Source organism: Halichoerus grypus, chromosome 1, assembly GCF_964656455.1.
Source record: "Halichoerus grypus chromosome 1, mHalGry1.hap1.1, whole genome shotgun sequence".
Lineage (NCBI taxonomy): Eukaryota > Metazoa > Chordata > Mammalia > Carnivora > Phocidae > Halichoerus > Halichoerus grypus.
The window spans coordinates 117,706,156-117,720,452 of record NC_135712.1 but is presented as its reverse complement, the minus strand read 5'-3'; the positions used below and the strand labels follow the sequence as shown (position 1 = coordinate 117,720,452).

Below are 14,297 nucleotides of genomic sequence, written 5' to 3'. Positions count from 1 at the left end.
TAGAAGTAAAAAAATTATATACAAATATTTTGGTAATTTTAGGGTGGGGAAAGCCAAAAATCATAAACCAAACAAACAATGGAGTTGGCAATCTATATTTTTTACATCTATAGGGTTAAAAAAAAGTAAAAAACAAGTTTAAACTGAAAATGACAAAATGCAGGGAAATGCTTGCAAATTACGATAAAATCAACATTCCCAATATACAAAAAAATCCTCTAATAAAAGAGCAAATTTTAAAAGCATGAAAAATGCACAGCAATTCAAAAAAGAGAGACACAAAAGTCTGGTAAATATATGAAAAGATGTTCAACATCCCCAAATTTCAAATTAAAATGTATCATTTTTTGCCATAACGTTAGCAAAGATTAGAAAAAAATGATATTACCCAGTTATTGGCAAGGTTTTGGGGAAACAGATATTTCATATGTTATTAAAAGTAATAGCTGGCATTTATTAAGCACTCATTAGGTGCCAAACATTGGGCCAAACATATTCATTGTCTCACTAAATTATGGTAACTTTAAAAGAAAAATATTTAGATTCTCCATTTTACAGAGGAGGAAAATCCCAGATATAGAAAAGAGAGAGAGAGATGGCATTTATACCCAGTAGTCTGGATGGGAATATAAATTGGTGTAATAATATGAAAGTATATATCAAAATCTGAAGCATATGTATCTCTGACCCAGGATTTCTTTCTTTCTTTTCTTTTCTTTTTTTTAAGATTTTATTTATTTGAGAGAGAGAGAGAACCAACAGGGGGAACAGCAGGCAAAGGGGAAGGGAGAGGCAGACTCCCCACTGAGCAGGAAGCCCAACGTGGGGCTCAATCCCAGGACCTGAGATGGTGACCAGAGCCAAAGGCAGACGCTTAACCGACTGAGCCACCCAGGCACCCCCAGGATTTCTACTATTGGAAATTTATTCTGAGAAATAATCAGAAATGTGCACAAAGATGTAAGCACAAGAATATTAATGGGAGTACTATTTAGAAATAAAAAATGAAATCAAAATGCCTAATAACAGAAAACTGATGATAGTACATCCACACAATGGAATACTACACAGTAATTATAAATTATGATATACATTCATATTTGACATTAGATAATGTGTGTAATACAGATGGTCAAATGACAAAAGTAGGCTATAAAACAGCAGGCATATTATTATCCCATTTATAGAAAATACTTATCTACATGTGTATCTGCATATAAAGGTTAAGAGTACATAGAAACAAGATAGTACTGGTAGTTAACCCTTGATGATGGAATTTCAGTTGTTTATTTTCCTTTGGAAGATATAACAGCTTTTACATCTCTTTGTATTATATTAATTTTTACATAATGAGCACATACCTTCATAATCCGAAAAAAAACCCTATGATTATCTTTTTAGAAAAGAAATTTAAAAAATTCTCTTAGGTTTCAGATTAGCAAGAAAAATACAGAATGACTGAGTAACCACTGACTAATTCAGTGAAGAAAATGAGAACATGCAATAGAATCTTGCTCCCTCACAAACACATAATAATGGGAAAAAAAAAGAGAGAGAGAGAGGGGCAAACTGAGAAACAGACTCTTAACTATAGAGAATTGAAGACTGCTGGAGGGGAGGTGGGTGGAGCATGGGTTAAATAGGGGAAGGGGATTAAGGAGGGTACGTGTTATGATGAGCACCGGGTGTTGTATGTAAGTGACAAATCACTGAATTCTACACCTGAAACTATTATTACACTGTTAACTAACTGGAATTTAAATAAAAATGGGGAAAAAACCCAAAGACAATACTGAATTATTACATCTGTAAAACAGAAGTTTTGACGTTATTTTACACTTTCACCTCTCCTCAACCCCCGTATCTAATTAGTCACTTAGGTTTTGTTTTCTGTTCTGTTTTTTAAAATTTAACTTCCAAAATGTCTCTAGAATCCTACCCTCCTAACCATTCCCATTGTGTTAGGCAATCTCACCATTTTCTCCATCCCCAGATTTCCTGCCTTAGTTCAAGCCCTGAGTTTTCCAACTAGACTACTTGCTTTTTTTCTCTCCCACCACAGTGTAGTTAGCCATTTTTCTAATATATAATCTGATCATGTTGCTTCCATACTTAAACCCATACGATACTATAAACCTTTAATACCATAAAAGATTCTGTATGATTTGGCTGTTATCTCTCCCACCAATTCCATATTCTTTCCTGTTTGTACATATAGTCTACAAGCTAACTACATACATACAGTACGTTATTTAGAAAGCCGTAAATGCACTGGGTTTTTCCAAATCTCTGTGACTTAATAGATGCTGCTACTACTTCCTGAAATACTTTCCTTTATGGTCTTTCTTCCACTGATCTTGCAGATTTTGACTCAGCTTTCAAGATCCAGCTCAGGTATCTTTGGAAGTTTTCTTGTACTTACCCAAGGGGAAATGATGTTCCTTTCTCTATGTCATATCTTATTTGTTTCTGTGTTCCCAATGCACACAAGAATGCCAGGCACATATATTACATGCTCTGTACATTTTTGTTGAATGCTGAAGTGTAACGTTTGTCCTTTCCTACTAAACTGTGAGTTCCTCAAATCAAGGTCTCTGATTTGAGGAACTCACAGTTTAGCACAAAAGGACAGACGATACACTTAAGTATTTGGTCATGTTTAGAACTCTTGGCATACTACCTGACACAAAGTAGCAAATAAAAATATTTAATAATAAATAGCGGAGCTCTCCCTTTATTAAATGTGATAGCACATGTAAGCTATAACACTTACTTTGAATATGCATTTATATTGCTTTAAATTGTGGTTAAGTATTAACTTTAGTATCTAATTTTCTCAAATTAGTTGAGTTTCTTTTTGCTAGTATACTTTGTATCCTACTTAGTGCAGCTGCAAAATGCATTTTTCATTAAGACAATGTATATTTGACTGTTTATGAGAGCTACTGGCAATTCTTTTGTCCCAGTTCTTTAATCCTATTTATCTTAAACACTCCCAAGATTTTGTTGCTTCAGTTCATTTTTTAATATGCATATTTTTTGGGGGGAGGGGTGGAGGGAGAGAGAAAATCCTAAACAGGTTTCACGCCCAGCATAAAGCTCAATCTCACAACCTTGAGATCATGACCTGAGTCAAAATCGAGAGTCGGATGCTTAACTGACTGAGCCACCCAGGCGCCCCTTTAATATGCATGTTTTAAAACATACTATGTATTCTTTATGTTATATAGTATGATATGATTAATATTCATTCACTCAATAAATATTTACTGAAGATCTATTATGTACCACAAAAGTAGAGGCAATATATATATCTGATGAAAACTTAACCTTTACAAAAAAAAGGTCATACAACTAAGATTATAAACTCCTAGGGCCTATGTAGTTCTCTTTGTGATTACAATCTGGTACAGTGCTACTATAATAGCTAAAATATGGGGCACCTGGGTGGCTCAGTCAGTTTAGCATCCAAGTCTTGATTTCAGCTCAGGTCATGATCTCAAGGTTGTGAGATCGAGCCCTGCTCCACCCTGGGCATGGAACCTGCTTAGGATTCTCTCTCTTCCTCTTCCCCTCCTTGCTGGTGAGCAATAATTACAGGTAAGATCTGTTAAGCACTTGCCATGTACTAGACAGATTTAAATGCTTTACAGTTGACCCTTGAACAACACAGGTTTGAACTGCATGGGTCCCCTTATATGTGGATTTTTTTCCCCAATAAATACAGTACAGTACTATAAATATATTTTCTATTTTCCTATGATTTTCTTAACATGTTCTTTTCTCTAGCTTACTTTACTGTAAGAATACACGATATATATAAGATATAAAATATGTGTTAATTAACTGTTTATGTTATCAGTGAGGCTTCCAGTCAACACTAGGCTATTAGTAGTTAAGTTTTGGGCGAGTCAAAGTTATACTTAGATTTTTGACTGCGTGGGGGCTTGGGGGGGGGGGTCGGTGTTCCTAATCCTCACATTTTCAAGAGTCAACTGTATGTGCATTCACTTACTTAATCACAGCAATCCTAATATTATTATCTCCATTTTGTAGCTGACAAAACTGAGTCACAAAAAGATTTGAGTTACTCACCCATAACTAGTAAAGTAAGTGTTGGGGCTAAATTTGAACCAAGCAGAACTGCTCTAGAGCAGTATTTCTTAATCTTTCTTACACTATTGTCCCTCTTCCAGGTAGCTCTTTAGACTTGTTTTTTCCCTAATCACCACCCTCCAACGGAATTTTAATACCATAGTTATACTGTATATCTGTTTATGCACTGTGGCACTTTAATATGTAAACCTCCACCCTCTCAACAATTTTGGCCCCCTTGGGAGCGATATTGTTCCTGTTCATAATTCATACTCTTGTGCCTGCATTTTTTTAAACCGTGGTAAAATATACATAAAAAATTTGCCATCTTAACCACTTTTAAGTGTACAGTTCAGTAGTGTTAAGTGCATTCACATGCTTATTCCAGTGCCTGCACTTTTTTTTTTTAAAGATTTTTTATTTATTTATTTGACACAGAGAGAGAGAGAGAGAGCGAGGACAAGCACAAGGAGCAGCAGGCAGGCAGAGGCAGAGGAAGAAGCAGGCTCCCCATGGAGCAAGGAGCCCGATGCAGGGCTTGATCCCAGGACTCTGGGATCATGACCTGAGCCGAAGGCAGCCCTTTAACCAACTGAGCCACCCAGGCGCCCCTGGTGCCTGCACTTTTAAAGCCAATCTTGTATGCATTTTGCTACAAATTGTACAGAAAGAAACACAAGCTAACATTTCCATTTTAAAGTGTGTGCTCTTATATAGGGAGCACATTTGTTTTATCCTTTTCTATATCTGCCTCAGAATGATGCCTTGGCAAATCAGTTATGAGAGTTCATAGGAGGCCAACTACTCCTGCCCTTTAAAACCCCTTAGTTACAAATACTGCTATATAATTGGCCTACATAGTCTTTTAGCGAATATTCTTTAGTTCTCCTGTTCTCAGGTCCATCAGATATTGCCCCATTGCTTCCTTTTTCCTCTTGCAGGGATGCCAACACCAACTGGGTCTAGAGGCTATTGGTAGTTTGTCCCTACCTACTTGTTTTTGGGGGTTCGTAGGGATACAATATTACATGGTTTTGTCATAAATGTTCTATGGATTTCAAACTTTGCTATCTAGTTGTTCCTTTTTTTTTTTTTTAAAGAGTTTATTTATTTGTCAGAGAGAGAGCACAAGCAGGGGGAGTGACAGGCAGAGGGAGAAGCAGGCTCCTCACTGAGCAAGGAGCCCAATGTGGGACTTGATCCCAGGACCCTGGGATCATGACCTGAGCCGAAGGCAGACGCTTAACGACTGAGCCACCCAGGCGTTCCTAGTTGTTCTGTTTTTATGTGAGGATTCAAAGAGACCAAAAATGATGCTGTTGTCTTTACCACCACCATCTTCCCACAACTTACTCCTCCTCCCAATCTCTTCCTCCCAGGACTAGCTTTTGAATCATTGTGACTTACTTAGGCTTATCGTCTTTTAAATACTGCTTAAGAGAGCAGCTGGTACCCCTTTATAACATTTGCTCTCTTTGTTGTTGTGGTCGTTGTTAACTACAAGAATCAAACATTTTTGAAAGACACCATTTTGATAAGCCAAGTTTTAAACCCATCCTTTTAAACCTATCATAAGACTGCCTTAAAGAGATTGTTTTTGCTCTTCAGTAAAAAAAAATTCTCAGGATGGTGAGAATCCAAGACAGTTTCACCAAACCAAATTCTGCACCAAAGAGTACAGAATAAAAATATTAATAAACAAATTATATGTTATCAAGTCAATTCGAATAACAATCACATTAGAGTGACTAATACATGGCAGGCACTCAGACTTTTGTTGAATGAATGACCCAGGAAAAGCCAAAGTCCGTTGTCTCCATTTCTGAAATGTACTAGTAATCTTTTTTTACCCTCTTCTCTGGAAAGAACTATTTCCTAAATCGACTCAACCCATGTTTCAAATAAATGAAAAATAAACTACTGTTTTGGAATTTTTTGTAAGCTCTTCTTCATTTACCAAATCTGACTGGGATCCAACAACAAAGTATCCCTTCTGGAAGTTTAACCCTATCTTCATGCTTATAGTACTTTTTAAGATTAAACCATAATTTAATAAACAGCATGATGGTGCTGGCTGGATTATTTCCCCTCACTACTACTAATAAAATGTTACCCAACAAAACTGATTCATTAGCTATACAAATATCAAAACTGATTTTCCTTGGGCGCCTGGGTGGCTCAGTCGTTAAGCGTCTGCCTTCGGCTCAGGTCATGATCCCAGGGTCCTGGGATCGAGTCCCACATCGGGCTCCCTGCTCCGCGGGAAGCCTGCTTCTCCCTCTCCCACTCCCCCTGCTTGTGTTCCCTCTCTCGCTGTGTCTCTCTCTGTCAAATAAATAAATAAAATCTTTAAAAAAAAAAAAAAACAAAAAACTGATTTTCCTGTAAAATATAAAATGGACAAGAGATCTACCAAAATCATTAAATGTGACAAACACTAATGTATCACCCAAAGTCTAGTTTACCTAATAGATAAATGCTTACTATTTCTTTCCACAATTCCAATATATAAACATTTTTGGAATCCGCACAAAAACCTTGCACTGGGATATTATTACATACCGGATTACAAACCAGATATTATGACTACTAGTATTAGTGTTCTAGCAATCCATTTCTTTCTCTCCTCGCTCTCTCTGTCACACACGGACACTCGCACACTGAAGTCTCCAAATAACTGCCCCTGCCCGTCCAAGTGTATTTTTGTTCCTTTTACGATCTTTGAGATAATCGAAAAAGAGTAACAAAAGGTATCATAAATATGAACCATCAGCTATGTCAAGAAGTCTAGGCGTTGGGGGTGGGGTGGGATGCAGGTCCTGATAAGGGAAAGTAAACAAGGTGACTCAACTGCGGAGGCACTTATTATCGTTCGTACGTGGGTCTGTTGCTTTCAGAGGGGGATGGGCGGGGGGGACTCAGAACACCCGCTCCGGCTTTGCTGCCTCTATAAGCTCCCTGGGCAGGAAAGGAAAGAACTCACTAAAACGTTCCTCCCCAGGACTTAATTTCGGAATCGCGGAGGGCCCTGCCCCACGGCAGAGCTGTCAGAACGGCCCCGATTCCCGCGGCTCTGCCCACAGAAACGAAACCTACATCTTCGCCCCCATTCAGATCATCGGGATATCCTCAAACCTTCCCCTCCCCTCCCTTCACCGTTCATTTGGCAGACGACGAGCAGAAAGAGGAGGCTGGGGGGCCCTGTTCCAGGATGGAGGGAGGGCCGCGGGGCCCCGGGTTCTCGGCCTGCTAAGCCGCTGCCCCCTCGCTCACCCACCTGATGCTCTTTCACCACTTCACTGAGGCAGGGATACCGCTCCGAGATCCATCGGTAAAACTTAGGGACTCCCATTTCGACCGTCAACGCTAATTCCAGTCAGGGCCAAACCGAAACCAAACGCCCCGCCGGGGCCTAAGCCGCTGCCTCCGGCCGTCGCTCCGCGGATGACAACACACCGCCCGCCCGACCATAGAGAGCACTCGCCGGGCCTAGAGCGGCCGATTCGAGGCCGCATCCCCGGGGCGGGGCTCTAATCCCGGCTCTAACTCGCCGCCGCCGAGCTCCCCGGTGGTAAAGTTTAAGAGCCGGGGGGCGTGTTGGTGCGTTAAATTTAGTTCTGGAATGTTTGTGGACAGAGCTGTGCTTTGTAAGTAGACGTGGGAGTGGTGTGAAAACCTCACGAGCCTGCTGGAAGTTTTGGAACACTGGTATTTGTCCTGCTTCTGTATCCTGGAATTACTAATCTCAGTATTTTTCAACACAGATTTGGAAAGATCTGGTGATTTATTTGGTTTAGTTTATTTTGTTTGGGGAGGGGGAGGTTTTTTTCTGAGGAATATAACCCTGTATCAAACTTCTTTTAAAAACTTTTTTTCCCCAAATTATTTGTTGGAAAAAATGTCCTAATTCCCCTCCACCCCCACCCAGCTTCCTCCTTAAATCAACATTAGGCTCCCCGAGGAAATGGTATACGTTTCACATTCATGTCTCTTGGTTTTCATGTTTTCCCCATCACACTCTAAACGGTGCAGAAAAGCATAATTCTGTCAAGCGAATTTAAGTAAAATTCTGTTATAAAAAATTTTTCCATTTATTTGAATGTAATAACCTCATAATTTTGTAAATATTGTGAATTATTTTAAATCATCAGCAAGAAAACTTACAAAAAAATGAACATTAAAATATCTTTAATTTTAAAATCTTATGAAATTTTAAGTGTCTTCTAAGACCACTAGATTCTGTATTCTGGTAAACTCTCAGTATGGCAGAATCTTTAAAATTACATTATTGAGTTTTCAGATTCATGCTCTTTGGTTTATGTTTTTTTCCTATTACATTTTCAGCCATACAAAAAAGAGTTTTATTAAGTGAACTTGATGTGTGTTTTGTGTTTATATCTGTTTTATTAGACTAGACAGTCAGTCCCTAGAGGGCAGGGCAGGTAGCTCTGTTCAGGAATCTAGCCTAGTGCTTTGCCTACAGCATTTATTCAGTGTAATTTTTTGTTGTTCAAATGAATCCTTTTGCTAGCTAGTACTTAAAAGAAAATCAATAAAAGTTATAAAATGAAATTAGGCTGGCTTGTTTCTTGCAAATACATCTTTTAGAGCATAAAAACATAAGATGTTCCATTTCTCCAGTTATAATGAACAATATATATTGAGAAAGCAGTTTAGGGGCACCTGGGTGGCTCAGTCAGTGAAGCATCTACCTTTGGCTCAGGTCATGATCCTAGAGTCCCCGGATGGAGCCCCAAGTTAAGCTCCCTGCTCTGTGGGGAGTCTGCTTCTCCCTCTTCCTCTGCCCCCTCCCCACTTGTGCTCTCTCTCAAATAAATAATCTTAAAAAAAAAAGAAAGCAGTTTATTTCTTATCAACGACATATATTATTTTAAATATTATTAACAATAAGGGAGTTAATACCAGTTGCTCCGAGAACATAAACTTATGCTGTACTTTGGAACTGAATATACAATCACAGTTAATACCAAATGCATTAATTTTAGATTATTAGCATATTCTTTGAAGTAATTTCATTTCACATATATGGGGTCCAACCAAGGTACATTTGGCACAGTAAGTTTTCATCAGTAGCTTCTTGTATAAGGTAATGCACATGTCCTTCAATAGATAGTGGCAGCCCTGTCACTCTATTTCGGGTCTTGATTACACCTTGCAGTCGCTGCTCGATGTCAAGAACATGGGTCTTGGCCTAATAAGAAGAAATTGAAAATCATAAGTGCTAAGAACCTAATAACACCTGGATATTGATAATTTGAAATTACTACTTTTCTGGTGTTTGACAAATGTTTATGTCATTTTACAAATCATTACCCCCTTTTTAGGAGCAAAAACAGGCAAAAGAGAGAAGAAATGAAACAAATGCAATAACTTGAGATACTGATTTTGAGGCTTGCAATATTGATTTAGCATCAACTGCATGGACATTTTTCTGGACTATGTGAAATACTGGGGACTCTCTTCCACATTACAATTCTAGAAAAATAATAATTAAAAAAATTTACCCCGAAATGTTAGGACTTAAACATTTGAATGAATATTCTAATCATAGCAACAATACTCTAAATGCCTAATATTTAGATTATGTTACTATGTGCAAATGGAATTCTAAGCTACTTGGAATGAAAGGTACACATTTCTCTCAATAGGAAAGCTTATAAAAATGCAAAAGTGAGAATGTTGTATTAGAATAACAATCCTCAATCTATTCTCACTTAATAAAAATGATTATCTGCAAACTTTGAAACTTCAACTAATGTTAGTTAAGGAGTGAATTGCTATATATTAAAGTTGAGACCTGCTGCTGCTTTCTAAGTTCAGGCAATCTGTGTTCCAAGTTTTTCCCACTATATACCATAACTGCAAACTGTCTATAATTAAACAAGTGTGTCTTGAACTTCATTACACAAATGATAATAATGTTAACGTTAGTAATGACAATAAAGAAAACTTATTGGCACTTTCACACTAAAGAACTACATTTCAGGGGCACCTGGGTGGCTCCATTGGTTAAGCGTCCGACTACTGATGTTGGCTCAGGTCATGATCTCAGGGTTGTGAGATCTGAGCCACACATCAGGCTCAGTGCTGGGCGTGGAGCTTGTTTAAGATTCTCTATCTCCCTCTCCCTCTGTCCCTTCCCCTCCCTCTCTCTCTAAAAAAAATAAAAATAAAAAAAGAACTAGATTTCAGAGTTCAATGGCCAGTCAATTCAATGACAGTATTTAGAATCAATTCTCATTGACAGAGACGTATTATGTCAGCTCATATCACGCTACACCTTCTACTAACCTTTTCATTGACAACCTCCCCAGTTTCATTCAGTGGTGCTTTGGAATGCCCTTTCACTGGTTTACTCCACTCCACAAGAGGATCATGTAGAAAAGTTTTTAAGACACTAAAATGCAAACAAATATGATGATACAATGTTATCTCTGTATAAAGAAGTGCCGCTATAGTCAACATGTAGGTGAAAAATAAGTGAAGGATGAGAAGCTAATGGTAATATTCTTATAACACACATTAGTACTGCATCAGTAAGACATGTGAACTTACTGTTTTGGACTGAGGGGTCGAAAGAAAAGAGGGAAGATAGAGGGGGATCTGAGGTGTCCTTGGAGAGTAGAGTAAGATGAGTTCTGTGTGCCATTTCTAAACGCATACTGTGTACTTCAAATACAACTACCTATGGAAAAACCTACTCAGGCACCTCAAATTCAGTATTTCCAAAACAAAACTCATTACCCCTTTCCCAAACTATTTCGCCTGTGTTCCCCAATTCAGTAAAGAACATTATTCACTCATTTGTCCTAAACAAAAGTCTAGGAATCATCCTTGCCTCTCCTTCCTCTTAACACTCAATTCTACCTCCTAAATCCCTTTAGAATCTACTTACCTTCATCTCTACTGTCACTACCTCATCCAATGCACCATTATTTCTTCCTGAGTTACTCAAACAGTCCTCTAACTAGTTTTCTGGCCTCTAGCCCAGACTGCAACTATAATTTTTCTACAGTGCAAAATCTGATGAATTTCATTTCTTCTTTTTAAATTTGCTTCTTACCCCAACCCCCAATGACTTCTGGTTGTTTTCAGAGCAAGATTTAAATGTGTAAACCAGCCCCATGTGGACTTTTCATAATCTAGCCCTGCTCATCTGTGCCATCATCACAGCACCATCTACTTGAAGTGTACCCTCTAGAAAACAGAATTACATTTTTTAGGCAGTCCAGGCCTTCTTCACTTGCCTTGATATTTCTATCACTCAGAACACTCTCTTCCCCTTTGTGTGGTCAATTCCATTTATCATTAAGGTTTCAGCTACTTCCTTCAGAAATTATTTCCTGACTTCCCCAGATTGGATAGGGGCTCTTAGTGTTTCACAAGAGGCTGTACTTCCTCTTGCAGAGAATTTGCCTTTTCCTATGTCTAATTAACCAATACGTTCTACCAAAATGTCTGGTAGAGAGCTTTAAAGAAAGAAGGTGAATAAATGAGCTTTAAAAGTCCTTTTAAAAAAACTACATCCTGTAGCTAACATCATATTTAATGGTGAAAGACTGACTTCTATACCCCTAAAATCAGGAATGAGACAAAGATGTAGATTTCTCACCTTGTCTACCTGACATTCATTTAGCTAGGGGCAATTGGCAAGAAAAAAAAAAAAAGCATGAGATCGGAAAGGAAAAAACAAAACTATCTAGCTGCAGATGTTGGAGAGAGAAAAATCTTAAGGTATCTACAAAAATAAGTATTAGAACTAATAAATGAGTTCAGCAGTGTTTGCAAAATATGAGATAAATATACAAATATCAGTTGTATTTCTAAACTAACAATGAATAGTGCAAAAATGAAATAAAAAATTCCATTTGGAATAGCATTTTAAAAAGCACATTTTTAAAAAATACAAGATCTGGGGACGGCTGGTGGCTCAGTCAGTTAAGCGCCTGCCTTCGGCTCAGGTCATGATCCCAGGGTCCTGGGATCAAGTCCCACACTGGGATCCCTGCTCAGTGAGGAGCCTGCTTCTCCCTCTGCCTGCTGCTCCCCCTGCTTGTGCTCTCAGTCTCTCTGACAAATAAAATCTTAAAAAAAACAACTGTGATTTAAAAAAAAAATAAAAAAACCACAAGACTTGAAAACTAAAAATCACAAAACATTATTGAAAGAAATTAAAGAATTAAATAAATGAGAAGACATCCCACGTTCATAGTTCATAAGACTTAATATTTTTAAAATGACAATATTCCCCAAACTGATTAACAACTCAATGCCATTCCTATCAAAATCCAGGCTTGACTTTTTGAGTTAATAAGATGATCTTAAAATTCCTACGGAGATGCAAAGAACCCATAATAGCCAAACAATCTTGAAAAAGAAGAAAAAACCTGGAGCACACATACTTCCTAATTTCAAAATTTACTACAAAGCTACAGTAATCAAGACAATGTGTAGTAGGAATATGGTTAGATATAGAGATCAATGGAATAAGATTGAGAGTCCAGAAATAAACTCCTGAATATATGCCGAGACAATTAAGTGGAGAAGAATAATATTTTCAAAAAATAGTGCTAGGAAAACTGGATATGCACATTCAAAGGAATAAATATGGACCCTCTACCTCACACTAGAAACACAAAATAACTGAAAATGATCAAAGACCTAGTAAATATAAGAGGTAAAACTATAAAATGCTTAGAAGAAAACAGAGGTGTAACTGTTCATGATTTGGATTATGCAATAGCTTCTTAAATGACACCAAAAGCAAGTAACAATAACAAAAATAGATAAATTGAACATCATCAAAAGTAAAAACTTATATGCTAAAAAGGACATCATCAAGAAAGTAAAGACAACCCACATATAGAGAAAAATATTTGCAAATTATGTATGTCTCAAGGATCTAATATCCAAAATATGTAAAGAATTATTACAACTCAACAATAAAAAAAAATCCAATTTAAAAATGGGAAAAGTATTTGAATAGATATTTATCCAAAGAAGATACACAACTGACCAATAAGCACATGAAAAGATGTTCAACATCACTGGTCGTTGAGGAAATGCAAGTCAAAACCATAATGAGATACCACTTGATACCACCCACTAGGATGGGTAAAGTAAAAAAGATAAATAACAAGTGTTGTTAAGAATGTGGAGGAATTGGAACCTTCATACATTACCAGTGGAATTGTAAAGTGTCCCAACTGCTTTGGAAAACAGTTTGAAAGTTCCTCAAAATGTTAAGCTTAGAGTTCACATGTGACCCAGCTATTCTACACCCAGGTATACCCAAGAAAACTGAAAACATATATACACAGACTTTTCACAGTAGCCAAAAGATGTAAACAATCCAAATGTCCATTAACTGATGAACGGACAAAGAAAATGTGGTATATAGGGGTGCCTGGGTGGCTCAGATGGTTAAGTGTCTGCCTTTGGCTCAGGTCATGATCCCAGGGTCCTGGGATCGAGCCCCACATTGGGCTCCTGGCTCAGTGTGGAGCGTGCTTATCCCTCTCCCTCTGCCTCCCCCTTGCTCTCTCTCTCTATCTCTCTGTCTCAAATGAATAAATAAAATCTTAAACAAACAAACCCAAAATGTGGTATACAATGGAATATTATTAGGCAATAAAAAAGAATGAATTACTGATATATGCTATAACATGGATAAACCCTGAAAATATCACGTTAAGGGAAAGAAGACAGACATAAAATGCCATCTGTTGTACGATTTTATTTATACATGAAATGCCCAGAATAGGCTGATCCATTAAGACAGAAAGTACATTAGTGGTTGCTAGAAGATGGCAGGGGAGTAGGGATGGAGAGTGACTGCTAATTTATTTTGGGAGTGATGAAATGTTTTATAATTAGATAGCAGTGATGGCTGCACAATCTTGGGAATACACTAAAAACAACTGAAATGCACACTCTGAAAGAGTGAATTTTATGGTATGTAAATTACATCTTTTAAAAAACTGAGACATAATGGACATATATTAGTTTTAGGAGTACATGATTTTTTTTTTTTTTTTTTTTTTTTTAAAGATTTTATTTATTTATTTGACAGACAGAGACACAGCGAGAGAGGGAACACAAGCAGGAGGAGTGGGAGAGGGAGAAGCAGGCTTCCCGCGGAGCAGGGAGCCCGATGCGGGGCTCGATCCCAGGACGCTGGG

The 14,297-nt window shown here is 37.7% G+C and overlaps 2 protein-coding genes across 9 annotated transcripts in view; both read right to left on the bottom strand.

The window, feature by feature from the left end:
* The window catches only part of XRN1 (5'-3' exoribonuclease 1), a 112,952-nt gene extending 105,366 nt beyond the window's left edge, over positions 1 to 7,586 (bottom strand). For 4 of the 5 annotated variants that reach the window (XM_078070964.1, XM_078070981.1, XM_078070967.1 and 1 more), the window contains exon 1: positions 7,373 to 7,586. In XM_078070964.1, the coding sequence (XP_077927090.1) occupies positions 7,373 to 7,447 (75 nt within the window). In that variant the 5' untranslated portion in view covers positions 7,448 to 7,586. The remainder of the gene's footprint in view (positions 1 to 7,372) is intronic. The other variant, XM_078070985.1, reaches the window with a different exon arrangement.
* Positions 7,587 to 8,942: 1,356 nt separating this feature from the next.
* The window catches only part of ATR (ATR checkpoint kinase), a 96,904-nt gene continuing 91,549 nt past the window's right edge, over positions 8,943 to 14,297 (bottom strand). For 3 of the 4 annotated variants that reach the window (XM_078070941.1, XM_078070948.1, XM_078070955.1), the window contains 2 exons: positions 10,408 to 10,513; positions 8,943 to 9,307 (listed from right to left, as the gene is read on the bottom strand). In XM_078070941.1, the coding sequence (XP_077927067.1) occupies positions 9,134 to 9,307; positions 10,408 to 10,513 (280 nt within the window). In that variant the 3' untranslated portion in view covers positions 8,943 to 9,133. The remainder of the gene's footprint in view (positions 9,308 to 10,407; positions 10,514 to 14,297) is intronic. The other variant, XM_078070953.1, reaches the window with a different exon arrangement.